The sequence below is a fragment of the Panthera leo genome, chromosome B4, assembly GCF_018350215.1.
Source record: "Panthera leo isolate Ple1 chromosome B4, P.leo_Ple1_pat1.1, whole genome shotgun sequence".
In the NCBI taxonomy this organism is placed as follows: Eukaryota; Metazoa; Chordata; class Mammalia; order Carnivora; family Felidae; genus Panthera; species Panthera leo.
The window spans coordinates 75,328,875-75,356,531 of record NC_056685.1 but is presented as its reverse complement, the minus strand read 5'-3'; the positions used below and the strand labels follow the sequence as shown (position 1 = coordinate 75,356,531).

At 38.8% G+C, this 27,657-nt stretch overlaps 1 protein-coding gene and 3 non-coding genes across 7 annotated transcripts; all 4 read left to right on the top strand.

Annotated features, from left to right (window-relative positions):
• Positions 1-7,740: 7,740 nt before the first annotated feature.
• On the top strand, positions 7,741-27,451 carry KANSL2 (KAT8 regulatory NSL complex subunit 2). 4 transcript variants are annotated; one of them, XM_042946379.1, is made up of 10 exons: positions 7,741-7,805; positions 8,357-8,615; positions 9,409-9,587; positions 10,142-10,256; positions 15,778-15,941; positions 16,167-16,333; positions 17,187-17,283; positions 20,844-20,995; positions 25,929-26,048; positions 26,720-27,451. In XM_042946379.1, exons 2-10 carry the CDS (start codon positions 8,365-8,367, stop codon positions 26,849-26,851), a joined length of 1,377 nt encoding a protein of 458 aa, XP_042802313.1. In that variant the 5' UTR covers positions 7,741-7,805; positions 8,357-8,364; the 3' UTR covers positions 26,852-27,451. The 4 variants fall into 4 exon arrangements, with proteins under 4 accessions (XP_042802313.1, XP_042802309.1, XP_042802310.1 ...); XM_042946375.1 differs by having other exon boundaries at positions 20,844-21,097; XM_042946376.1 differs by having other exon boundaries at positions 20,844-21,097; positions 25,929-26,079; positions 26,720-26,935.
• LOC122225735 lies at positions 17,375-17,511 on the top strand. The gene has a single exon (XR_006205339.1). It is a non-coding gene; the product is annotated as a small nucleolar RNA SNORA2/SNORA34 family (small nucleolar RNA).
• On the top strand, positions 24,870-25,002 carry LOC122225736. Its single transcript, XR_006205340.1, has one exon. It is a non-coding gene; the product is annotated as a small nucleolar RNA SNORA2/SNORA34 family (small nucleolar RNA).
• LOC122225737 lies at positions 26,383-26,517 on the top strand. The gene has a single exon (XR_006205341.1). It is a non-coding gene; the product is annotated as a small nucleolar RNA SNORA2/SNORA34 family (small nucleolar RNA).
• Positions 27,452-27,657: the final 206 nt, after the last annotated feature.

Sequence of the window (27,657 nt, the reverse complement as noted above, 5' to 3'; positions counted from 1 at the left end):
TAACAGTACTGGTGTCATGAGGGTGAGCAAGCCTAGCCCACAGGTACAGATTGTTCATCTTTGGTGGCTTTAGCTTCTAGGCAGAGGTTTTTCAGGTTTCTAAGAATTTTTTTTAAAAAAATGGATTAGGAGTCCTATTCTTATGGGTGTTTGACTATCCCAGATTTCAGGATAAGTGGTATTCAGGATCCTAGCACTCAACACTTTTGCTGAGGAAAAAAATTTTTCAAGGGGCTAGAAAGCATTCTAAGCCAAGTTGTGTAACTGAAAATGCCACCAAGCTACAGATCATTTGATGTGATAGTCTTTGGTCTTCATGGTATTTCTTGCTATGGAAAAGATGATGCAATTTGAATTTGTCTTCTTGTTTTTAATGCAGCTTCCTTTACCAAATATTCTTTATAGAGAAATTGAATATTTTTCATTGGAAGTCATAGGGAGACAGGAGTTGTACATGTGCTGCTGCTTGCCAGGAACAGATTGGGGAGAAAACCAAGGCAATTGGAATTGTTGATGCACTGGCCTAATGTAGGAAGGAATTTGTACAGTAAACTTTAAGGTGAATTAGTGTCCTGTATCTCTGCATATTTGAACTGTCTAGAGTGCCTGCCATTGCTGTGTAAAATGAGCTCTCTGCTGATCTATAAACCAGTAATACTTTTGACTTGGAATGTTACTTCGTTTTTACAGATGGCATTTTCCTCTTTCTCCTTGATATTTTCTGTGTTGTGCTATGTAATTGGTAGATTTATGATGTGCTTACTAAATTTAGGCTATTTGTTTAGATTTTGTTTGGTGGAGTCTGCTCTCCTTCCTGACCTTCCCAAAAGTTTATTTAGTTTGGATTTGTGTCTTGGTGGAATTGATCACTGATTTGATTATGAAAATACCTTTTACAGTGTTCAGTTTTTCTCATCAAATGCCACATATTTTCTAATCATATGCACTCCCTTCACCACAGAGGCATACATATCCATTTGGCCTCCGAGCCGTTCTCCATGGCAGTCTGTAGTTAGTTCCTTAGACCTTTTGTCAGGAGTAAACTAGAAAAAGTGCTTTTTAGAGCCTGAGGGCTGCTTTCTGCTGTGTAGTCTGGCGTTTGCACTAGTAGATCATTGCTGATATAGGTCAGTTTAAAGACTTCTATATTACTGCCTGCTGATACTGTTTTAAGATACCTACAGTGTTTGCTTTTAGATCTGTTCATATGTCATGAATGTCCTATGTGCTTTGCATGAAGCTGCTGGATTTGGGTTAGCAGATGTGCCTGTCAGCTAGCATGCATATTGTTCAAATTAACATAGATTTAGGCTTCAAAGGGTAGTGTGGTTTCTAAACTCTGTGTTTTCTCTATGCTCACACCTTCAAAGGGTGAGAATGGGATTTATACATCCAAAGTTAGTCTAGTTAAACATGGGTTTTTTTTCTCCTTTTAACCTAGACTATCAAAAGGATAAGTGGTGGTAAGCAGGCCCGGAGCTTCAAGTTCTATAAATCTCATTACTAAAACCTTGCTTGACTCTCATGTTGGCAAAAACAAACACCTGTGGAATGTCCTTAGCGCTTTTAATCAGATACCTGTGTTGCTGTTGACTGACCTCTAGTGAAGCATTAATTTAAAGCTAAATTGGTCTTCTGCAATATCAGTTATGCTTTTTGGGTTTAGAAAATACGTAGGACTTAGTCTAAGTTTCTCACTCATGAATCAATGTGTTGCAATATCTGAGACTCTCAGTTTCTTCTTTTTTTTTTTTTATTTAAGATTTTAGTATTTTGATTCAATATATCCTTTGTCATAGTTACGTATTATTGGCTTCACCAGGGTTGATAGAAAAAAAAAAATTTAAATCTCCAGTTGGAAACAGCAATGGATTAGGGTATAGAAATAAAATCATGGTAACATCAGTGCTTGATTTCCTTAAACTTTTGCTACCTAATTCCCCGTATTGAAAATGTATACCCCTCATACTATGCTTCTGGACAAAGGCAATTAGAGGGATCTTATCCCAGTATGGTAGGATTTTGTGTTTCCCACAGATACACAGGGACTGTGGGAACTTGGGAACAAATCACTTCTTTAAAGGATTATTCTTTTGTTGATAAGTTCTTTTGATACTAATGGTAGGAAAAGGGATATTCTAGAACATCTTGAAGTTGGAATACAAATGTTATTCTCTTGGGTTTAGGAGAATTTAAGCAGTCTATGCAACCCCTCACATGGTGAGAAATAAGCCCTCCGCAGTCCCACTAAGCTTTCAGTGACTTCAATACCTCCCCAGATTTCCCATGTTGCTGCTTTTTAACACCCAGCTTTTAACTGAGGTTTGCTCCTGATGGTTTAAGAAATGTTCATGTTCTATCAGAATATCAAGTTTTATTTTGTCGTTTTATCCCTCTGTGGGTGTGAGTTTGAAACAAGCATGGTACTGCAATCCTACCTGATAGAGTGGCCTGGAGTGAGAATTATTTTCTAAGTGGGAGACCCTTCCATTTTAATGTTTCTAAAGTTTTTAATATGAACTTGGCATTGGAAAAGGGAGGGAAAGAAAATGAATGTTTACTAAAAAGCAGTGTCTGCTCTTCCCCTTTGTGAGTGCATATTTATGGTTGAATCAAAAGAAGAGAAAGACTCGGGTTTTCCGTTGCCACGTTAAGCGTGGAGAGGGATGCTTGACAGCATGCTAATTGAAGCCAGAGCAAGTATGTCTCCATCAGGTTATCAGGAACTCTTCAGTCGAATGCTGAGGAACTAACTGATTAGTGGTTGATCACATTGGAAATTGTTGTAAGATGGAAGTGCTGTCTGGGTTAAGCACCCAAAGAAAAGAATGCGGCAGCCTAACTTAGTGTTAACCTAGGTTTCTGGATTTGAAACTGACCTTTCCTTATCCTGTTCCACACACCTGAAACTGTCCGTTTTCTTATCAGACCAAAGAGCAAAGAAGAAAAAAAAAAAGTAAAATACTTTACCAATCTATGTCACTCAGGTACAATTTTGTGGTAATATTTTTGTCTGTTTTCTTTGTATTGCTCTTAAGAGTCCTTTCTCAGCATACTATTCTGCTGTTGCCTCTGTCCTCCTTGGGGCACCTCAGTTCTGGATGCTACCCCTGGGATCTCTACTGTTGTTATGTGATTGATAGGATGTAAGTGACCATTACAGTAAGGGCTCTTTGTAAAAAAATTCAAAACATTTTTAAAAAATTTAAAAAAGGATGTTGTATACATTTTATAGTCTGGCTATCAGTTTGATATCTTGCTGTCAAGTATGTTTCTCAATATGTATTTATCCATCCCATCAATAAATGTTAATGATAAAACACTTATCTGATTGTTGTTTATGTGTCCTAAGTCTTCAAATTAGTCTTTAACTGTCACCTTATTGTTATGATTACAGTTTTTAGTTTTGGTAGTAGTATGTACTTTCTGACTACACAGGATCCTGTGTGAATTGAGTTCATTGGAAGGACCTAAGATCTGGTGGTCACAGTGAACCCGGTAGTATGGTAGTATGGTGTAGTCAGAGGGGGAAAAAACCCTCACTCAATAAAGTATTTTTGGTGGTGCTTGGAAAAATTGATAGTGAATATTCTTTCTGGGACATGTAAAACCACACATATGTAAATTACACATTTAAAGGGAAAGGATTTTATGCTAAAATACTCGCAAATTATAACAAAGTTAGAGGAAGCTATAGTTTAAAAACTAAAAGGCGGGGCCTCCTGGGTGGCTCAGGCTGTTAAACATCGGACTCTTGATTTTGGCTCAGGTCATGATCTCACGGTTTGGGAGTTCAAGCCCTGACTTGGGCTCCACACTGACAGTGGAGAGCCTGTTTGGGACCCTCTCTCTGCCCCTCCCCCCCCCCCCCCCCTCAAAAATAAGTAAACTCTACAAGGAAAAAAGATCAATTTAACAGAATGATGTACACTTCTGAAAAAAAAATCACTTGAGTTCTGGTCATCCTTCCATTTTCTAAAATATGACAACTTAGGATTTTTGTTTGCTGTACCTCTCCTAAAACTTTTGTGGGAATTGCTGACATTTTAAGAATTCTGGTCTGGTTTGAATGGCAGAGAAGAGAAATAATGTAAGGATGGATGATACTACAAAATCATAAGTTTAGTGATTTCTCTTTGTTAGAGTTACTATCAACTGTCATCCTTGGGAATAGATGAGGTATAAATCAATATAAAGGTGGTGTGCAACTGGATCCCCATTAATAGGGCTTGTTAAACTAATTGATAGAATTAGGCTTCATCTTCTAATGTTTATGTGATGATGGTTTCCATGACACTTGATAGCTGAATAAGAATGGCTTGATCTCATTCATTGTTCTGAGGAAAGTTTGAAGCCCCTTCTGTGGACTGCATTTACTGTATAAGAGGCATGTGTTCACTGCAATCTGTAGCTCTGGGGCCTATTTCTGAACTCATGTGGTTTATGTCACCTGTCCTATGTGTGCTACCTTTTTGCACCTTTTCTTCATTTCACATAACACAAAACCAACAGGTAACCAAAAAGCCACAGCGATAAAAGCAAGTTAAAATTGAATACTAGATCAACCTTTTCTGAAGAGTAGTTTCAGGCACTTTTCTACCTTACATTTATTCCTTCATTAGAAAATAGTACCCATCAGGGGTGCCTGGCTGGCTCAGTCGGTTAAGCGTCCGACTTCGGCTCGGGTCATGATCTCACAGTTTGTGGGTTCGAGCCCCGCATCGGGCTCTGTGCTGACAGCTTAGAGCCTGGAGCCTGCTTCCAATTCTGTGTCTCTCTCTCTGCTCCTCCCCTGCTCATGCTGTCTCTCTCTCTCTCTCCTTCAAAAATAAATAAAAACATTAAAAAAAAAAAAAAAGAAAATAGTACCTATCAAGTGCTGTGTACCGCTTACTGATGGGGATATGGCGGTAAACCACAAACATCCTTCCCTCACAGAACTTACACATTGTAGTTGTAGGGGAAACAAATAAATAAGTAGAACTTAGTATGTTAGATGACAAGGACTTTGGAGAATGTAAAGGGGAGAAGGAGGGATAGAGATGTTTTGTGTGTGTGTAGGTAAGGCTCTTGAAATCAGAAATAAGATGGCTAGGAAGGAAGGCCTCGTGAAATTACAGTTCAGCAAAGATCTGGAAGAGGTGAGAGCAAGCCGTGAGAATAGTTGGGGTAAGAACTTTACAGGATCATTCCAGGAAACAAGTGCAAAGGTTCTGAAGTGAGAATACACTGGCAGGTTTGAGAAATAGCAATGAGGCCAGTGTAGCTAATAGGGACATAAGTGAGGAACAGAGAGTAGCAGGATATGTGGTTAGAGAGGCAATGGAAAGCTAGATACTATAAGGCCTTGTAAGCCATTCTGTAGACAGTGAAATGCACCATCGAAACGCTTTGAGCTGACAAGTGACAAGATCTGGCTTAGGTTTTAAAGTGTTCATTTGGACTGCTGTATTTAAGATGGATTGCATGAGTCAAAGCTAAAGGGGCTTTCATAATAATTAAGGTAACAGATGAGAGTGGCTCGGACTAGGTAGTGAGAAATTACGTATCTTGAAGATGGAGCCATAGGATCTGCTGTAAGGTTGGAAGAGAAGTCAAGGATGATTCCCAGTGCTTGGCCTGACCAACTGGAAGGATGGAGTTGTCATACTGAGATGAGAATGACTATAGAAAGAGGAGGAGTTTGGCATTCATTCATATTCATTCTGTCTCTGTCTCACATGCATACCTTTCTCTAGGACTGGTCCCCAAAACTCCAAATTCTGAAAAACTCTCAAGAATTCATTTTTGTGGGGCACCTGATTTTGTGGGGCCTCCTGGTTCAGTCAGGAAAGCATGCGACTCTTGATCTTGGGTTCATGAGTTTGAGCCCCAAATGAGGTTACTTAAATAAAAAAGATTAAAAAAATTCATCTTTGCCAATTTTTCTTTACAAAGATCCTCAGGTCCACTTTAACCTATTTAATGCCTAGCAGAGTGTTCAGTGGATTACAAACAGCCATCTACTTTGTTAAACAGCACAAAAAGTTTGCTAACATCTTGACCCTTCAATAATATCTGCCCTCTTACTCACTTAGAAGGAAGTGGCTCTACATAGCAACTTTTTTGCCTTTCTTGGATTTAGCAGGAGGGTTTTATTTCAACTAAGACCTATGGTAGACCTAGTTAAAGTCTGCTGTATCCCTATCTAGTTCCTAAAGCCTCTTTTCATTGTTCAGTATAGTAGAGTTTTAATATCCCTTTATGATATTACCACATTTGGTTACAGATTTTTTTTTTTTTTTTTTTTTTTTTTTTTTAGGTTTTATTTTTAAGTAATCTCTCTACCCAACGTGGGGCTTGAATTTACAATGCCAAGTTCAAGAGTTGCATGCTCTACTGACTGAGTCAGTCAGGTGTCCTTGGTTGTAGATTCTGATTCCCATATTTTCTGTAATGTGGTTTCCTCCAGTTAGTTTGGAGTTATAGAGTGTTTATAACAAATATCTTCTTTGTACCCCTTTTGAAGGTCGGAGTGTTTGCTTATGTGTATAAATCGCAGTTGCTATTAATATTATGTTTGTATTGCATCCACAATCTCAAACTGCTCAAGCATGTTTACTTCAAAAGAGCATGGTTATCTTTCCTGTTCTCTCTGTATGTCTAGTGCATGGCACTTAGGCACTCAGTAAATATTTCTTGAATGAATTTCAGTAATGGGCCTTCTAGGGATGCCCTAATCTGGAATTGGCATCTCCTCTACCTACTCCACCTCCCATTTTTGTTTTAATCCCTTGTGACTAAGCTGACTGCTGTTGTTGGAGCATTGTAGATTCTCTATACTCACCTGCACTGTGAATCATACCTGCTCATTGGTACTGGAGAAACGTTTTAAATGAAACTGACACTAGATAAAGAAGCTTTGGGAATGTTGGGATGCAAAAAAGATCCAGAAGGGTTAGAGGGAAAGATTGTTGGTTCATTTCTACAAGAGGTGTGGTGATGAAAAAAGATGTTTTTAACTAAAAATTGCTAACGTATGATAAAATTGGGATAGTGTCTACCATTTCTATATACCTCCATTATTTAGCATGAAATTGTAGAGAATTTTCAATAACCAAGGCCTAAACCAGAACTCATATTTCCTTATCTCAGTCCAATGCTCTGTACTATAAAGGGATAAAGAATGAGGGTTGGGTTCAAATTCTCCTTCTGCCATTTACTAGACTTAGGCCTATTCTATTCCTTGGTTATCTTATCTGTAAAATGGAAATAATAGCCTCTGCCTCTTAGGGTTGCTCTGAAAAATCAAGTGTTTAATTTCCCAGACTCCGTACTCAAACCAACTGCTCACAAAAGAAAACTACAGCTTTTTCCTGTATAAAGAGTCAACTGTACCGTGATCCTTTGGCCTCTATATGACTGATTTTTTTTACCCGCTGTGTAGGGACGGTGAGGTAACAGCACCCTAGAACCACACAGCGGCCAAAAGTAGTCCCAAAAGTATACCGAAAGGAAGCCACGCTGTGACGTAGAAAAAAACAGCACCGCCGCGCCAAAGACTCCGGCAGCAAGATCACCCTCAACCTCACCCTCCCCGGGGCGGAGCTGTTGACTGACGGACAGGTCTTCTTAGCCACCCCAGCCGCGCTTTTTCTCAGCGCCCCGCCCCCCCAGACATGATAGGTAGCTGGCCTCGGCCAATGGTGACACACCGCCGTGGGCACAGTAGCCAATCAGGAATTGGGAGCCTGGAAAGGAGCGGGGGGCCGAGTTAGAAGCGGCTGGCGCGGGCAGAGGCCTAGCGGCGCGGCGCGGCGGCACAGGTAACATGGCCGCGGTGCTTGATCTCTCTTCTGCGGTTAGGCTGCTGCTTCGCTCCTCCTGCCCTCTCCGAGTTGTTACTTTGTCTCAAACAGCCTGGATGTCGCTCTCCTGCTCTGGGCTCCCAGAAGCCAGATTCTCTGGTGCCCAGAGCCGGAGGACAAAATGGCGCTTGCACAGGCGGCCGAGGACGGGCAGGGCCCAGCCGTGAGCTCTGAGGCGGGCTGGGACAAAGGCGGCGTGCAAAGAGGCGGAGGCGGAGGCCGGGCGCGGCGCTGCGGCGTTGCCGCCACCGCGTGGGGCGGGCGCTCCTTCCTCGTGCGCCGGCCATGCGAGTCTGAGATACGACGTGCTTGTGTTCAGGGTGGGGGCGGGCATGGCGCAGAGGTTGAAGTGAGACAAATTGTCTAATGGCCTGGGGAGACCTGTGCGGAGGGGAGTTACAGAGCGTGACTTCTGCTTGTCCTTTGGAAACTATCTGCAGTCTGCCCGGATGTCGTAGAGCAGGAATTTTCGGGAAGGGTAAGGGCTTTTTGTGTGTGTGACCCTGCAGGTTTTGGTATGAACAGGATTCGGATCCACGTCTTGCCGACCAATCGGGGGAGGATAACCCCAGTGCCCAGGTCTCAGGAGCCTCTGTCTTGTTCATTCACTCATCGCCCATGCTCGCAACCTCGTCTGGAGGGGCAGGAGTTTTGTATTAAGCATATCCTTGAAGACAAGAATGCACCCTTCAAGCAGTGTAGTTATATATCGACGAAGAATGGAAAAAGATGTCCCAGTGCTGCTCCAAAGCCTGAGAAGAAAGATGGGTATATATGTGTAGATAATAATCTATGTCGTTTGTACTTTTAAAGCGAGAGGGGAGATGTGGTATATTGTGGGCTTGGGAATATCTGGGATTTTTGTAAAATTGGGGTTATGGATATATCCTTGGGGAGAAAAAATAAAAACGTTGAAAACTGGAGAGACCACTTCCGTTTGGTCCACTCAATTAATCTGTTTAGACCTTTTCTCTTGTCTATAAAATAAAGGGATATTCTAGATTATTCTTAACTCTGGAGTCCATGGCCCTGTGGGTCATCCCTGATCCTTGTTAAGTAATATGCAAAACTGCGTGTATGTGTATTCTGGTTCCCCAGAAAAGCTTTATAGGTTTCATCACAGAAGCAAAAGTATTCACATAACTTGGCTAGTGAATTCTGCATGTATATTTTGGTTTTAAAATTGTGTCCCACATCTTCTTACCTTCAGTGGATTGATACTGAATTAAAGTGTAGAGTTGCCTTCCAGAACCAATTTTGAAAGATGAAAGAGGATCTCTTTGATTTGTTCTAAGATGATGTCAGCGTTTTTATAGTTGGAATGTTTTGTTTGATGAATGAAGCACCAGATTATGATACCTGCATTTCCCCTTAGTAATACCAAATGAGTTGACCTTGGGCTAGTTAAATTACTCTGCTTCACTGGCCTTTTTAATTTATAAATGAAGGTAATAGTAATTTTAATTTCCTAAAAATGATCTAAAGATTAGTGACAGTGAAAATGGTAGAACTCTTTCAAGAAGGGACCTGAGTATAAAATGTTAATATTTTGTCTTCTTAGGGTGTCTTTCTGTGCTGAACATGCCCGTAGGAATGCCCTGGCACTTCATGCTCAAATGAAGAAGACTAATCCAGGGCCTATGGGTGAAACACTCTTGTGCCAGCTGAGCTCCTATGCTAAGACAGAGCTGGGGTCTCAGACTCCAGAAAGTAGCCGCAGCGAAGCCAGCCGAATTCTGGGTAAGGATCTTCTCTCCTTAGAATGAAAAAGGAAAAAGTAAGTTAAAGAACTTATTTTGGTTTATTTAGCACAGTATCTTGAACATATAGGACACGTGATAATACGGTAATAATATAATTCATTGACAATTTGATGAGAATTCCAGCATTGCTATGTTCACCAGTTCTTTTCAGTTTGAAGTAGCCTGTGCTTGGGTTTACTTTCTTGACTTTATGACTGTTTCCTTCATAGCTGTTTTTATGCTTGTCTTTGTTAGGCAAGGTAATTTCAGGAAGCAAGAGTAATTTTGAGTTGACCTTTCTGTCTTTTTGAGGGCATGGTTACCTCCTTTATGTTATAAGTACGCTTACCTGGGTTGTATTTTTTAAGCTGACTTAATTTGCCAGTGCCTTTCTGCTAAAAAATTTTTTTGGGGGGGAGGTGGCGGGGGGGGGAGTTGTTTGTTTTGTTTTAAATTTTAAGGTTTGGGTTGATGTGTTAAGTAATCTAGTTTTGTGTGGTGGAGTTACAGAGGTGGGAAGTCTTAATGGCTGCTCTCCCTTCCTTGCCTCAGATGAAGACAGCTGGAGTGATGGGGAGCAGGAACCCATTACTGTGGATCAGACATGGAGAGGTGACCCTGACAGTGAAGCTGATAGCATAGACAGTGATCAAGAAGATCCCCTAAAGTAAGTTGTAACTCCACATAAGGCTTTTAAATATTTTTTGCAGTCAGTGTGTGGACTACAGTAATGCTGTTAATTAACTATAGTAAACTATTAATAGGTTAATAACCTAGCCGTGTTGAAGATAACTTAGTTATTTGTGAGCAGTAATAGCTCAATAGCTTCTGTATGTTAAAGTGTCCTGGTTCATCACCATCTTGCTGCAAGGCAAAATTTGATTCTTGTTTGGAAGTCTTGGAATTTGGGGAAGTTTTTAGGTATCAAATTCTACACATGAGAAAGTATAGGGGAAAAAATAGGAAATTTCTTGGACATAGGAGTGGAAGGTTGGTTGAGAAATGGCTTAGATCAGTTAGAGAAGAGGAAACTGATGTAAGTGGATTCCTGGCTTAAATCTCAGGAACAATAATGTGATTGTATTTGAATACATTTTTTTCAGAGTTACATTTTATGAGTGTTTTTTTTTTTTTTTCCCCCTGGTGGAAAAATAAAAAGATGTTCAAGAGTGCCCTTTGGTTTCATGGCTAAGAGAAACTGAGGTAGAAACCAGAAGTGAGTAATATGTGTATGTAATTATATCTTAACTAAGGTTCTACTCTTCATTTAACCCATGGGTCACCTTGGAGTTACAGAAACAAAAACGTTGCCACTCAAAAGTCTCATGGTTTGTGTTTACTTGAGTTTTTTCTTTTTTTGTTTTCTTCATTCTTTTTGATTACTGTCTAATACTTCCCACTGACCATTTGCATAGAAGTATTATAAATAGTGGGAGGGGTAATGAATTTTTAGTCTGTTCATAAAAAGTCATTTAGGTTTACATTTTCTGAGTATAATAATTGCGTCTATTTTTCTTGAGTAATGTCAGTGTAGTCAGCTCTTCAGGAAGTACTTATTGGAAAGTTCCATCTAAGTAGTTTGCAAAGGAATGTTCGTTATCTAGTCATTATCTAGCAGAATTCTCTCATAGTAACTTCGGTTTGTTTGGTTTATTTACTTGGTAACTTAATATCAAACATTCTTTCCCCCCCATTGTGCTTCTGGAAATGCCAGACTTGCTGCTTTGAAGAGGTATATGCTCTGTAGGGTCACAAAGTGACTGTCCTTTGGTATGGTAAATAGCTTTGAAGGTCCAGAAACTTGATTTTGTCAGTAGTAATCTAGAGTGGATCAGTCTCTTGGGGACACATTTATGCTAGTGTAGCTTAAAAATACCAGTTAATGAGAAGTATAAATGTTAAAAGGACTAGGTATGTGGTGTCAATTTCTCCTAAAAGGAACATTCCAAGGGGGAAAGTAAAGCCCCAAGTATGGTCAACTATTAGGCAACTAAATATAAGGCTTTCCTTAATTCCCCCATGAGATTATCCAAAAAATTTTGACCTCCTAAGATATTTGCATTTTTAGGGATGTAAATACAGTTGTGAAATGTCTTAGAGTATTAAATTTGTTAATGTGGTTGCATATTACTGTCTTGTTAAATTTAATAAAAGAGTATTTAATGAAATTCTTTGAATTTCATCTCTGGTGCCAGTGTCTTATTGTCACTAGGACCACTTTTTGAATCGTTAGCAATTTACAGCATATATCGTCTTCATTTGCTTGTTCCAGGAGGGTGCTTTTTGTATTGTTTATGATGTCATTAGAGATTTTATCCTAACTAGGATTAATATTGGCATAGTTTCTTTTCCCCCTTATAGGTATGTGTATGTGATTTCCCTCAAAGTAACCATTTACTTAATTGCTTTGTAAAAAGTAATCTGAGGGGCACCTGGGTGGCTCAGGTCATGATCTCACTGTTGGTGAGTTCGAGTCCTGCATCAGGCCCTGTGCTGACAGCTCAGAGCCTGGAACCTACTTCGGATTCTGTCTCCCTCTTTCTGTGCTTTCCATGCTCGTACTGTCTCTCTCTGCCTCTCAAAAAATAAATAAATGCTAAAAAATAAAAAATAAAAAATAAAAAAAAGGAATCTGAAAAGTCCATTTATAACAACATCCAGCACTGGTGAAGTTTTAGCCTATGAGTAACTGTTAGGGGCGCCAGGGTGGCTCAGTCGGTTAAACATCTGACTCTTGATTTCAGCTGAGGTCCTGATCTCAACAATGGTAAGATTGGGTGTGGAGCCTGCTTAAGATTCTTTCTCTCTGCCCCTCTCCCCCTCTCTGTCTCTAAAATAAACAACAACAACAGAAATAGCCAGCCAAGAAAAGTTTAAAAAAAAAAAAAAAAAAGAGTAATTGTTCAATCGTTCCCTTTTTAGAAAGTAATTTTTATTATATGACTTCTACAGGCATTCAGAGTTAGTTTTGGTAAAGGTCATTTCAAGTTATTGAGTCTTCATTGTTATTAAAATAAATTTGGAGGAATGCCCTTAGATAAGAGACACTAATATACAAGGAATGTAAGATGATTCCCTCTTTGTTGAAGATGCAGTCAGAGGGACGCCTGGGTGGCTCAGTTGGTTGAGCGTCTGACTTCAGCTCAGGTCACGATCTTGCAGTCCGTGAGTTCGAGCCCCGCGTCAGGCTCTGGGCTGATGGCCCAGAGCCTGGAGCCTGCTTCCGATTCTGTGTCTCCCTCTCTCTCTGCCCCTCCCCCATTCATGCTCTGTCTCTCTCTGTCTCAAAAATAAATGTTAAAAAAAAAAAAATTAAAAAAAAAAAGAAGATGCAGTCAGATAATAAATCTCTGACTTAAATTTATGAGTATCAGAGTAAGGGAAGTTGGTGCATGCTTTTATTAAAAAAAATTTTTTTTTAATGTTTGTTTATTTTGAGAGAGAATATTCCAAGCAGGCTCTGGCTGTCAGCATGGTTTTTTTTTTTTTTTTTTTTTTTAACTTTTTTAAATGTTTTATTTATTTTTGAGACAGACACAGAGTACGAGTGGGGGAGGGGCAAAGAGAGAGGGAGACACAGAATCCGAAGCAGGCTCCAGGCTCTGAGCTGTCAGCAGAGAGCCTGATATGGGGCTCAAACTCATGAATGGTGAGATCATGACCTGAGCCGAAGTCAGACGCTGAACCGACTGAGCCGCCCAGGCCCCCCTGTTGGCATAGATTCTGATGTAGGGCTTGATCTCAACAGCTGTGAGATCATGACCTGAGCCAAAATCAAGAGTCAGATGCTTAGCTGACTGAGCCACCCGTGTGTCCTGGTTTTAATAACATGATTTTAATAATTAGCCATGAATGTCTGGAACAGCCATATTTATTTGTTTGTTTATTTAGAGAGATTGTGAGCAGGGGAGGGGCTGAGAGAGAGGGAGAGAGAATCTCCAACAGGCTCTGCTCTGTCAGCATAGAGCCTGACATGGGGCTCAACGGTGAGCATGTGACCAGAGCCAAAATCAAGAGTAGGGCACTTAACTGACTGAGCCACACAGGTGCCCCTAAAATTAGAGTATGTAATTTGCATGCATTGTGTTTTAAGTGAAGGAAATAATTTTTTACTCAGAATGAAAATAGCAAGTCAAGGTACATACCTAGTTTGCTCTTCCTGTTTAATGATCACACAAGGCAAATGGAACCAAAAGTCTTTTAAATTTGCAACTAGTCTTTTCATTTGAGTTACTTAAATCAGTCTGGAAAGTCTCCATTTAAACCGCCGTTTAACTCATTGGCTTTGTGACCTCATAATCAGCACAATAACTTTAAAAAATTCTGTTTATAATTGGTGGCAAAGCTTAGTAAAATTGGTGTGGATCTAGATCTTTGGCAATTAAAGGTTAACCTAGGGTACTGTATTTTGAGAAATTTGTCAAGGAAATGAGCTGGAGGACAGTGAATAGCGTTTGTGGACCAGTGTTTTAAGGGCCCACGTAAACCCCAATATAGGAATGTGTTTTAAATTACCGGGCATCCGTGTGGCTCAGTCGGTTGAATGTCCAACTCTTGATCTCAGCTTAGGTCTTGATCTCAGGTCATGAGTTTGGGCCTCAAGTTGGGCTCTGGGCTGGGCGTGGAGCCTACTTAAAATTAAAAAAAAAAAAAAAAGAATGTATTTTAAATTAGAAATTGAAATTATTTGTTACCTTTTGTACTTAATTTAAAATATATTAAGATATAAATGCTACTAAATTGAATACTTTTAAGCTGTCCTGACTGGTAAGTGACTAAATTATGAAATGGGGTAAGAATGTAGATTAATAAAAATTTTTGAGTGTTCCATATCTTCACTTTTTCTTAAACATAATGTAACATAACTGGGGAAAATAATGAAACATCTCCCCTTCCTCATATTGTGAGATTATACATTAGCATCCATACTTGGAGATTTTCTTTGTTGTTTTGTTTTTGTTTTTTAAATTTTTTTTTAACGTTTTTTTATTTTTGGGACAGAGAGAGAGAGAGAGAGAGCATGAACGGGGGAGGGGCAGAGAAGGAGGGAGACATAGAAGTAGGCTCCAGGCTCTGAGCCATCAGCCCAGAGCCTGACGCGGGGCTCGAACTCACGGACCGCGAGATCGTGACCTGAGCTGAAGTCAGACGCCTAACCGACTGAGCCACCCAGGCGCCCCTGTTGTTTTGTTTTTTAATAACAACTTGCATGTTGCATGACAATGTTCATATTTAATAAGGTGATTGTCTCAGTGGTGAGTTCTTTTTTATTTTCTAATTTTTATTTAAATTCTAGTTAGTTAACAAACAGTGTAATATTGGCTTCAGGAATAGAATTCAGTGATTCATCATTTACATACAACACCCAATGCTTGGGGCGCCTAGATGGCTCAGTTGGTTAAATGACTAACTTCTGCTCAGGTCATGATTTTACAGTTCGTGAGTTCAGTCCCTGCATCGGGCTCTGTGCTGATGGTGTGGAGCCTGCTTGGGATTTTTTTCTCTCTGGCTCTCCCCCTTCTGTGCACATGTGCTTTCTCTTTTTCTCTCTCAAAAATAAATAAGTAAACTTAAAAAAAAAAAGACTCCATAACACCCAGTGCTTATCACAAGTGCACGCCTTAATACATATCACCCTTCCAGCCCATCCCTCACCCACCTCCCCTCCAGCAACCTCAGTTCTCTGTAGTTAAAGAGTCTTTTATGGTTTCTTTCCCTCTTTTTTGTCTGTCTGTCTGTCTGTCTGTCTGTCTATCTATCTATCTATCTATCTATCTATCTATCCAGCCAGCTATCTATCTATCTATCCAGCCGTCCAGCCATCCCGCCATCCCGCCATCCCGCCATCCCGCCATCCCGCCATCCCATATGTTCATCTGTTTTGTTTCTTAAATCCCACATAAGTGAAATCATATGGTATTTGTCTTTCTTTGACTGACTTATTTTGTGTAGCATCATAATACACTCTAGCTCCATCCACGTTGCAAGTGGCATGATTTCATTCTTTTTGATGGCTGAGTAAATATTCCATTTATATATATGCCACATCATTACCTTCATCTGTTGATGGGCAGTTGGGTGACTTCTTGTTAAGTAACAAGGTTAAGTCTCACCTCTAACCTTGTGTCCTTTTAAGCTTGGGGTTTATTGTGTTTTCTTATGCTTTGCTGAATTCTGTTTCATTGTAGACATGCTGGTGTTTATACAGCAGAAGAAGTTGCCCTGATTATGCGTGAGAAACTAATTCGGTTGCAGTCTTTGTACATCGATCAGTTTAAACGACTTCAGCATCTGCTCAAAGAGAAGAAGCGACGTTATTTACATAATCGCAAAGTGGAACATGAAGCTCTAGGCAAGTTTTATGCTAAGTTCCAATAAGCTGTTGTATTGTGGGTTCAACATGTGCATTTGGTAGTACTTAGATGTATTTCTGTCTTGGTACCTGGAGTGAAAAATTTGCTTTTGAAGATGGCTGTCTTACGGCTAAAGATTTCCCAGTTTATTTCTTCTTAATTTGGGGAAGCCATCCTTCATTGGTTACTTGGCACATAGCGTCTTGACTGTTGTGACTCACCAGGTAGTAGTCTCCTGACTGGCCCAGAGGGACTTTTGGCCAAAGAACGAGAGAACTTAAAGCGTCTAAAATGTCTTCGGCGGTATCGTCAGCGCTATGGAGTGGAAGCCTTATTACATAGGCAGCTGAAGGAACGCAGAATGCTGGCCACAGATGGTGCTGCCCAACAGGTAATTTGTGTTTATACCTCTAAGGGGCATATATTTGCGTTGTTTACAAAGTCACAAATAGTCAAAATATTGTATAGTCTTGGCTCTGAAATCTGACTTAATTTTTAATTGGATGTCGGGTAAATTGAAAAGAGCACAGTTAAGTGATCATTCTTAATTTGTTTTTTAAGCCCTTGGTCTCTGCCTCAATGATAATTCCATTTTTATCTGTTTTATTTGTTGAGGCTCCACATAAAACTACAATTAAAAAAATTTTTTTTAAATATTTATTTGTGTGAGGGAGAGAGAGAGAGAGAGAGTGAGTGTATGCAGGGGAAGGGCAGAGAGAGGGAGACACAGAATCTGAAGCAGGCTCCAGGATCTGAGATGTCAGCACAGCTCAATGTGGGGCTCAGACTCATGGACTGCAAGAGCATGACCTGAGCCGAAATCAGACACTTAATTGACTGAGCCACCCAGGCGCCTATAAAATTACAGTTTTAAAAAGTGGTTTGCTAGGGTGCCTGGCTGGCTCAGTCTTTGGAGCATGCCACTCTTGATCTTGAGGTTATGAGTTCAAGCCGTAAAAAGGGGGGAAGGGTTTCTAAAAGACAAAATAGTTTGAAAACCATTAGGCTGATCACATTCTTATAATCTGGAGAAGTATTTTGGATTAGGGTTGACTCATTATTTGAACATGAGGTTTTAACTTTTTTTTTCTTTCATATAGTCTTGTGAGTAAATTTGTCAAATATTGAGGGTTTTTTTTTTCTTTAGCCTTTAAGGGTGTACCTTACATGTTATATAAGTTAGTATTGTCATAGATAACTGGTTGTATTTTCTTTTGAACGTTTATTTATTTTCTCCGTTTTAGGCTCATACGACTCGTTCCAGTCAGAGGTGCTTGGCCTTTGTGGATGATGTTCGATGTTCCAATCAGTCTCTTCCAATGACCAGACACTGCCTTACCCGTATCTTTTTTATTCCTTTCAGTTTGCTAGCTAGGCTAAAGGCTGGTGGGAATATCTCATAGTTTGCTTAATTGAAGGTCTTTGTTTTCCTTTGGCCCTGAATCAAGGCCAGCAGTTTGTCGAAGCTGTTGGTTTCAAGCAGGAGCCTAAAGAAATGTCTTTCTATGGTCTGTTGGCCATTTCAGAACTTTGGAAATGTAATGGTCAGTTCATTAGAAAGAAACATCTGAGTCATTAGAGATAGGTGTGGGCTAATATTTATTTGTTGTTGATTAATACTGGGATTCCAAACTATAGAGATCCCTGATAGAACTTGTTCATTGGAATTATAATACTGTTAAGTCCAGTTATCAAAAAAAAAAATTTACTGTGGGTTTTCCACCAAAAAAACAATAGGTTCTGAACTGTGACCTTCCTTTGAGAATTAATCTTTTGTATGGCCAATTTGTGTATTTTAGACTTTATTCAAATTGGAAGCTTATCTGTTTCCAAAAATGGAATGCTCCCACCCCTACCCTCCCAATTAGTTTGCCTTTGAACCATCATAGCATTTCTTGATTCGGCTACGAGGTCACGTTTACTATCAGGTTACAAGACTTTTTGACTTGTTTATTCGATTGTGAAAGTGCATCTTTATTATGGATATCGAGTAAGTTGCTTTCACAGTAAAGCACTTGTTAAATACTATTATCTAAAGGCATAAATCTTGATGGATTTCATTTGCCTGGAAGGAGATATAAAGTATATGGAAAATAAAATATCTTTTTAATAGAAAAAGGAGAACCTTTTCTTGGTCTTTGAAAAGAAGACTTTTTTCTATTCTATTTATTGAATGTTTTACTAGTTTATTAATTATTGCAATAAATGTCTGATGAAGGATTACTGTCCTTAATACACAAAATACTTGTGCAAGGTAATTAAAAACTATAGATAAATGCTCAAAACATAATTGGGCAAAGGTGGACAGATTTAAAAGTAGAAATGGCTAATAGTGGAAAAGTGTTTTCACTGTACATAAGTGAAACAGGAAATGAAAATTTTAATCTATGAATTTGATGTTTGTATATATATGATGTTTATTCAGTGAATTTCAGGTTGAGGTTATGGTGAAATGGATCCTTCTAAATACTGTCAGTGGGAAGATCAAGTGGCACAAACTTTTTAGAAAGCAGCTTGACAGTATTCATATTCTTTGATATGATAATGTCACCTCTGGGAATTTATTTTAAGGAGATAATCAAATGCAAAGACCAATATTTTTACATAAAACTTTTTCAACTAGAGACAGCCTTGAAATTCTCAGAGATGGGGAACAAAGAAGAAAATTATTATATAATATGGAATAGGTCAGGGGTTAAACATTTTATTTAATAAAATTAATGAGTGACATAGAAAAATGTTTGATAGTGACAAAAATAGGGTATGGAATTCCATATAATCAAATCCTGGGAGGGGAAGTAAAAATTGACTATTTTTGGATGGTGGGGTTGTGAATGCCCTTTATTCCTCTGCCTTGTACTTGCAGGTTTTCTTCAGTGAGCTTGAATTTATAAGTCAAAAAAACTCAATTTACAGATATTAAGGAGTATTTTAGACTTACAGTATTATTCTCAAATAGCTTATTAGAATATTAATATTTTAAAAAGCAGAGTTGAAAATGAAATGTATTTGAAAAGAGAAGGGAAGTATGATTTTTTTTGTTTTATGCTCTTTTCCTTTCCGCTCCATAGTTGCTTAAGTCACTTACCCTTCCTTAAGTCCTTCTCCCAGAGAAAGATGCGACTGCCATTGGGGACCTGTTAACTCTTTACTCTGGTCTAATGGAGACAGCACTGGACTGAAAGTGAAGGACCCAGACTCTAGTTGTAGGTCAACCATTCCCTTCTCTTTGTCTCTCTTGTCCCCATCTGAAAGGAAAGGGGGTGGAGGAGGATGGGGGGGAGGGTTTTTCCAAGATATATATATTGTATTAAATAAGAGACTTACGAAAGTTCTTTGAATTCCATGAAAAAAGTTCTGATTAAAACATTTAATTTAATGGATTGATCTTAAGTATTAATAATTTAATAAGATTGGGCTTTTTAAGCACATTGGAGACTGTTTAGATTTTCTTAAGCAATGCAAATCTGATTGTTCCTATTAGATTCATGTGCTTGTTCATTTGATTGTTCGTTTTCATTCAATAAATATTGTTTACTTTGTACTATTTACTGTTCTTTTAGAGGAGTGGTTCTCAACTGGGTGCCATTTTATCCTCATTTGGCAATGTGTGGAGACAATTTTGCTTGTTCTAATTCAGGAGTGACAGTGAGATGCTACTGACATCTAGTGGGTAGAGGCCAGAGTGTTGCTAAGCACCTGGCAGTGCACTGGGCAGCCAGTAACGTCAATAGTGCCAGGGTTGTGAAACCCTGCCTTAGATTTCCAAGAAGTGATTGTGAGAAATGGCTTATTCAAGAAGTTTTACTTGGTTTAAAAATAAATTGTATGTTAGATTTTTTTTAATTTTTAGGAATTATCACAAAATGTGGGAGAAAAGTTTACTCATAATTCTATAATCCTGGGTACACGTAGTTTATAGGAAATGGAGCTTTCTGGTTTAAAAATAAACCCACATTTGAAATAACAGTTGTCTGTTAATCTAGGGAAAAAACATGTAGTTAAGATTTCAAGAAGTGGTATCATTTGAGTAAAAAACTATTTCATAGAGTAACTGGAACTAAATTTTGTTGTTTTACCTAACCATGATTTTAATTTTGATTCATTTTACAGAGCTTCTTTGCCAACTTGGAAACTGGCCCTTTTCTGTTTTACTCTTAATAGAAGTAATTGTTAGTACTCCTGAAATGTTCCTGGAGTAGTTCCTTTCCATGGGAAATTCTATTTCCTTTCTTTCTGGGGGAGCATGCAACTCCTCTGCATTAGTACCCCCACCCCCTCAAAAGGGAAGGGGGCATGGAAATAAAATAAGTTTATTTTTATTGTCAAGATAAGATCCCTAGTTACTAGAGGTTCTATTTTCCCCAGTTCTCTGCTGCTTTAAGTATAAAACCTGTGAACAGTTTGGAAATAAAATTCAAAAAGTTTTTGTAATCTTTTGCCAGTCTGCTTAACAGAGCAGAAACATTTGTGTCTTGATTCTTGGAAGGAGGTGGTACCGCCTCTGCAAGCTATCCACCTGCTTTTGCCATAACATGTTTCTTCTGAATAGGTGTAGAGACCTAGAATTGTTATTGCTATTTGCTTAGCACTGTTTTCAGATGTTTTGCGTTTGACTCTCCTCAGTGAGAACAAGATTAATGTCTCTGGTTTAAATGACTGGGATCCTGAAGTGTAGATTGGGGACTAGATTTAAATTGCTGTTTGAGCTAGAATTAGATGCTAGTGAATGACACTTATTTTGAGAAGAACTTTAAAAATTGCTAACTGGGTTTGGTTCTGTTTCAAATGTAACCAGTTGTCTCCGTAGTCCACACCTTGAATTTTACATGGCAGACAACTCTTTCCTATTTTGTGCCTCCGATAGATCCATTTTATTTCCCTTGACCGTTTTTCTACAGATATTTGTCAGGACACGAATCAGGTTCTCTTCAAATGCTGCCAGGGGTCTGAAGAGGTACCCTGCAACAAACCAGTTCCTGTAAGCCTCTCTGAGGATCCCTGCTGCCCACTGCATTTCCAGTTGCCTCCTCAGATGTATAAGCCCGAGCAGGTACTGTCTGTGCCACACGATCTGGAAGCCGGCCCCATGGATCTGTACTTGAGTGCTGCCGAGCTTCAGCCCACTGAGAGTTTACCTCTGGAGTTCAGTGATGTAAGTTAGAGAAGCTCTGCTCTGGTTGGCCCTTGAGGCAAGGCCTTATTTGTTAATGGTGAGACTAGGTTAGTCTTTTGTGGCCAGGAGAGTTGATAAAGTTTTTGAAATGATATATGTATGGTTGTATTTGTATGTTAGCATATTGATTTAGAGACAGTTAAATTGGCAAGTTTTACTGCAAGAATGATAAGGAAAATAAACTGTAACCTATGGGAAGTTGGAAAGTTAAGATTATGGATGGATTTGGTGTAGCCAGGAAATTTGGTACCCACAAGGTGAGTGATTCACTAGAATCTTAGTAATACAAATGGATTCTGAGATCTACTCTTGACAGTTGTAAGCTTGTGTTTTTGTTCTGTCGTAGTAAAGGTTTCGTTTTCAGGTTAACGTGCCCCCCAGAAAATGACTGTAAACTTAGCTCTGGCTACTGGCTTTATTTTTGATACGTTATCATAGATTCTATTGTGAATGGACTAGAACAGCAGTGATCTCTTTATTTATTTTTATAGCCTTCTAAGTATGTACACTACTTTTTGAAGCTTGTTCCTCAATTGGTCCCAGCCCATAAACCCATCTCTGATTTCGTTTCCCTAATTAGCACTACCCTACTGTCTGACTTCAGGCATCAGTTGACACACCATCTCTAGCTTAGTACTTTGCTTAATATTTAGCCCTCTGGATAAAGGTCTTCATTATTTATTCTGAAGATAATTCTTCTGAATTTCATAATAAAAGGTGTATTATATATAACCATGTCACATTTAATGTGACAAATCTAAATGGAAGATTGAATATAGGTTTTAAGATTTTTGCAAAGGGTAGAAGCAAAGTTTGAGTGGCCTCAAGGGTATTGCTTGCTAAAAAAGGGGATATACCAGGACAGGGTAATATCTGAAAAAGATCCTGGGGCACCTGGGTGGCTGAGTCGGTTAAGCGTCTGACTTTGGCTTAGGTCATGATCTCTGACAGTGCATAGACTGCTTGGGCAGGATTCTCTGTCTCCCTCTCTTTCTGCCCCTCCCCAAAATAAAAAAACTTAAACAAAAAAGTTGCGTGCTTCTCCCAACTAAGCCAGCCAGGTGTGCTTGTTTTTTAAAATTTTATTTATTTTATTTTTTTATTTTTTTAATCTTTTTTTTAACGTTTATTTATTTTTGAGACAGAGAGAGACAGAGCATGAACGGGGGAGGGTCAGAGAGAGGGAGACACAGAATATGAAACAGGCTCCAGGCTCTGAGCTGTCAGCACAGAGCCTGACGCGGGGCTCGGACTCACGGACCGCGAGATCATGACCTGAGCCAAAGTCGGCCGCTTAACCGACTGAGCCACCCAGGCGCCCCTAAAATTTTATTTTTTTAAAGTAATCTCTACACCAAATGTGGGACTCAAACCCACAACCCCGAGATCTCTCTCTCTCTCTCTCTCAAAATAAATAAAAACTTAAAAAACAAAAGAATAAACTGATTCTAATTTTTTTCCATAACCCCCCTGTTTTGATTATGTATGGTTTACATGCTTATTAGACTTTGATTTTCATTACTTCATTTATAATAAAATTACAATTTTTATTATAATCTTAATTCTTATTAAAAATTTTTCACACATTTCATAGAATATGAAAACTAGAAAGGGACCTTATTATATACTTAAGTGCTTTCCAAATTTTTCCAAAGAGATTATGTTGAAGAGGGTAAATGAATACATAGTCCTAGATTGATAAGGACAGAGTTTGTCCACTTTCCTTCATTTTAAATGTGAAGAAAATGCAGAGGTGCCCTTTTCTTTTTTTTCTTTCCTTTTCTTTTCTTTTCTTTTCTTTTCTTTTCTTTTCTTTTCTTTTCTTTTCTTTTCTTCCTAACTTTTAGTAACATGAGCAGCTTTATAGGATCTAAAAATTAACCTAATAAGCACATCACCAGATTCCTTTCAGGTACTAATGTACATATGTAGAAAGTAGCAAATGTATTTTATATAGATGTATTAGGTTAGTAAATTCTATATCATCTGATTTTAATTTCTTAGAACCATTTCTGTTTGACCTTTTTGCTTTTCCCTTTTCACCTGTTTTTGTCATCTCAGTATTGCTTTTTGGAGAATTTTTCACAAAACATTAGAGATTATAAGATGTGATCATAGGTGAAGCTTGACATTTAAGGAATCTTAAAAAATATTTTAAAATATACTATCAAATCTGTTAATTCTTATTTGTTGTTTGGATTTTTTAAAAAGAACGTATGGGAGCGGCGCCTGGGTGGTGCAGTTGGTTAAAAATCTGACTCTTGATCTCTGCTCACGTCACGATCTCATGAGTTCGAGAGTTCGAGCCCAGCACTGGGCGCTGCACCGATGGTGCAGACCATGATTGGGATTCTGTCTCCTCTCTGCCCCTCCCTGACTTGTGAGTGTGCTCATGCACGTGCTTGCTCGCTCTCAAAATAAATAAACTTAAAAAGAATGTATGAGAAGTAACCCCTTATTTTTGGGAACCCAGTGAGTTTTTAAGATGGACCTTTGACATTAGAGATTTAAAAATGATAAACATTCCATTTTGTACTTGAACATCTATTATGTTCATATTAATGTACTTTTGATAAACCATATTGGTCATTAAAAGTTAGTTTTATTCTTAATCTTTGGAGGTAAAAATTCTCCAGAAAATGTTGAAACAAAATCCAGTTTTAGAAAAGAAATTTTGTCCTATAATTCTGGATATATTTATTAGCATAAAAAATTTGGGAAAAAAATGATTTCTTAACTGTATGAATTTCACCAAGCATTCTTAGCTTGTAACCTATATTCTGCCTTATACACCATTTCTATAACTTGTTAATAATTTCTGGTAACTTTACCAGAAGTTAAGAACTTTACCTATGGGAAGACCTGGTATTAGGTATTAATCTAGGTTAAAATTCAGTCTTTCATCTGGGTGTTATATTTGCCTGTTTTCTGTGCTTTGATCCAAGGATGTTTGGCAAGTACCTAATACCTTAATTCTATTACTTTGAGGTTCCTCTCTTTTTGTGTGTGATTTTTGAGATCAGAACAAAATATATATTCTTTGTGTCCTGATGGATTTATATCTCTGAATATTGCTGTTGTGATAGGCATTTCTGCTGATCCCTTCTTCCTCTCTTGTTTTAGGTTCTTTCCCCCAATTTTAATTCTTGTAACAGACAACATAACTATGTGAGAAAAGCCTTTTCAGTATCTATTTTGTTTTGAAGACATTTCCTTACCATTGTTGTCCTGAGATTTGGAAACTTTGTGGTGTACCACCTAAACGGGTTCTTTTAAATTCCATGTTAATTATTTGTATAATGTGCATATTAAAAGAATTGGAGAAAATAGTTCACAGGCTTAACCATGTGCAAACACTGGTTTCTGTGAATAGTACAGAAGTTTCTTACACATCTGAAATAGATGTTAGCCGGCCGTACCCTTTTCCAAATTTCTGCTTTAATCAGCTTTAAGTCTAGTACATTCTTTAATTATATTCTTTACCTTAATTGTGAAGTGTGATTAGCACACCAAAGAAAGCGAAAGGGTTTCATATTCTTAGACTTAATTTAAAAGCATAGAACTAAGCTTCTTGTGAAGCTAGATTACTGGAAACTTTGAACCTCTATTGGGGCTTTGTGGGGCTAAGTGGATTGGGTGTAGGGGAGTAGAAACCCTTGGGTAATATTCACTCTTGTGAAGGAGAGGTTAGCAGTAGACTCTTGGTGGCATGAAAGTCAGTTTGACACATTGTCTATGGCTTTGCAATGCTTAGGCCCTGAATCAAGACCAGTGGTTTGCTGTAGCTGTTGGTTTCAAACAGGAGCCAAGAGTAATGTGTTTCTGTGGTCTGTTAGCCATTCAGCACCCCAATGGGAATGGCTAGTTCAATTGGAAGAACATAGTTTATAGAATTGTTCATACTTTTTCTCCCTTCCCCTTCCCCTTTTCCTTTTCCTTTTCCTTTTCCTTTTCCTTTTTTGCTTTTTTCCTTTCTCTCTCAGCAACTGGAGTATGTGTAAAAATCAGGGATTTGCTGTTTGGGGATAGGGACTTAATCAGAGTAGAATTTTGTAGTTCACTATGGCTGTTAGGGCATTGTAATCAAGCAATCTTCTATTGTCCATTTTTTTTTTTTTTTTTTTTTTTGTAGTAAGCTCTGTGTCCAGCATGGGCTACTCATGACACTGAGATCAAGAGTCGCATGTTACATCGACTGTGCCAGCCAGGCACCCCTCATATTGTCCAATCTGTTAAAGCAATATTTTAGTTTGTGATTATGCTGATTGTCTGTATTATATTCAACGTCGGTGAATGTAGATCTTGATTACAGTTAGTCTTAGAGGGAATATGCTTTCTTTTTAATAGAGTTTCTTTGTAAAATATTTGTAACATGAAATTGACTGTTTCAACCATTTTTAAGTGTATAATTCAGTGGTGTTAAGTACGTTCACAGTATTGCACAACCATCACCATCTCCAGAACTTTCCCATCAGCCCAGAGACTCTGTGCCCATTGAACTAAAACTCCTGTTTCCTCTCTCCCTCCAGTTACTATTCTTTCTGTCTCTGAATTTTTCAATTTGAAAATATGGGTTTAAGTTACTGTAGTGGTCTGTGCTTTATACTCAGCAGCAAGGAAAAGTTTTTAGTGCTTTTTGGATCTTACCCCATTTGTTAGACATTTGGGGAAGATCTTTTTTTGATTAAAAGTAGGCAAGGAGGTGAGGGAACTATGGGAGAATTGCTTTGAGGTTTATTGAAAAATATGCCAACTTAAGCTTATTGGTTCCCTTGGTGTTCCTGATAGGCTTTTCTCTTTCTTTTCCTAGGACTTGGATGTTGTGGGTGATGGTATGCAGTGCCCTCCTTCACCCTTGCTTTTTGATCCTTCACTAACCCTTGAAGATCATTCAGTCAAAGAAATTGCTGAAGGCTCAGTGGATATTCTGGCAAGTGAAGAACAACCCCATCCAGACACAGGTCTCCCTGCTGGCTATGGCTAGCATGTACTCCCAGTGAGTGGGGTTGTTATCACAAGAGGACTATAAGGTGCCCCAGATGGCAGTTCTCCAGATGGGCCCTTAGAGAGAACACCTGATGGACACTAGTCCCAGAATCTCAGCAGGAAACTGTTTATGTAGTTAACTAGAAGAGGTTAAGACAAGGAGTCTACATAAATGGTTCTTTTTAAAGGGAGGGTTCAGCACTGGAATTGTTTTTCTCATAGAGTATGGACAAGTAATGTGATATGGCTTCTTTCTTTGATTCTTGGGTGGGGTACCAGTGGCTCTGACTGAAGACTAGCAGTTGTATTATGCTGTTGGTTTCAAGCAGAGGCCCAAAGAACTATCTTCCTGTGATTTGCTGGCTGTTCTGGAGTCTCAGCAAAGAATGGCTGTTTCATTGGAAGAAACAACCCACAGTTCTCCTTCCCATTGGGAGAGCCTCAGGAATGCTATAGCTAATGACTGCTTACTCCCAAGGGTCAGAGATTGTTACGTATGGGGAAGAGCATCTGCTCAGAGTTGTTTTATGTCTGCTGTCTTGATCTTGATAATTCAGATTCATGTTTCAGACCCTAATGAATGGATTTGTAACCAAAGTGATTTTCTTTTAACAGGGCCAGATACAGATGGCTGGAGATGGGTGCAGATCACAGGGGTCTCGAAATTCTGAGAAAGTCTCTGCACCACTGCCTCAAAGTGGAGTGGCTACTGCAAATGGGAAGCCAGAACCTTCTTCTATCAGTTGATAGTTTGTTTTGGGAACCATTTGACTTTGGAGGATTTGAATTTTCCATTCTTTAAACAAATATTTATGACTCTCTCTCACTGAAGGACAACTCCGATTACGTTGTTTTTCCTCTGGGTTATTGAGTGCTGTAGTCAAACCAAATTTGGGGGGAAGGGACCAGTAGTATCTACAGGTTGTGGATGCCTTCTCACTTTGTGCAAGGAAGAGAGATCGGTGATTCATGTCAGAGCTGCTGGGATTGAGAGAGTATTTGGGACCATGCCTGAGGGGAGAGACATCTTTGTAATGGGAATTCCCAAGTCTTGGAATAAATCCACATAGGTGTTTAGGCAGGAGATGTGTACCCTTCGGATATTGATGAAACCCAGTGTTTGATTTTCTCTATCTAATGGCTTGTGTTTTAGCCTTTCTTCACCTCTCACCTGATTGGATAATCTGAACCCCCCCTCAACCCTCCAGTGAACTCTGACCTATAACCTCTGAGAATAGCCCACAGGACTGGGCCCTCCTTAACCATCCATCTTGCTTCTAACCTATGTAAATTTCTGTAGTGGCTATCTTATGTAAGATACAATAAAAAATTATTGTATATAGTTTCTATTAAATGTTAAAATGTTATGAAAATGTAAAACAATCACTTGAATGCATGTTTTGTTTATATTTGTGAACATATATATATTTTGGAGTCCTTAGGGAGTTGTCTCTGATGGGAAAGGGAAAACAGGACAGATAAACTTCTTTCCAAGAAGTAGATACATTTTCGGTAAATTGGTTTGGTTTGGAGGATAACATAAAAACCTGTAA

Bases quoted from the DNA above. Each gene is read 5' to 3' on its own strand.
- KANSL2 (XM_042946375.1), top strand. From the start codon at position 8,365: ATGAACAGGATTCGGATCCACGTCTTGCCGACCAATCGGGGGAGGATA. The intron at 21,098-25,928 runs GTAAGTTAGAGA...TTCTTTTCCTAG, and splicing joins TACCTCTGGAGTTCAGTGAT to GACTTGGATGTTGTGGGTGA. The intron at 26,049-26,719 runs GCAAGTGAAGAA...TTCTTTTAACAG, and splicing joins AAGGCTCAGTGGATATTCTG to GGCCAGATACAGATGGCTGG.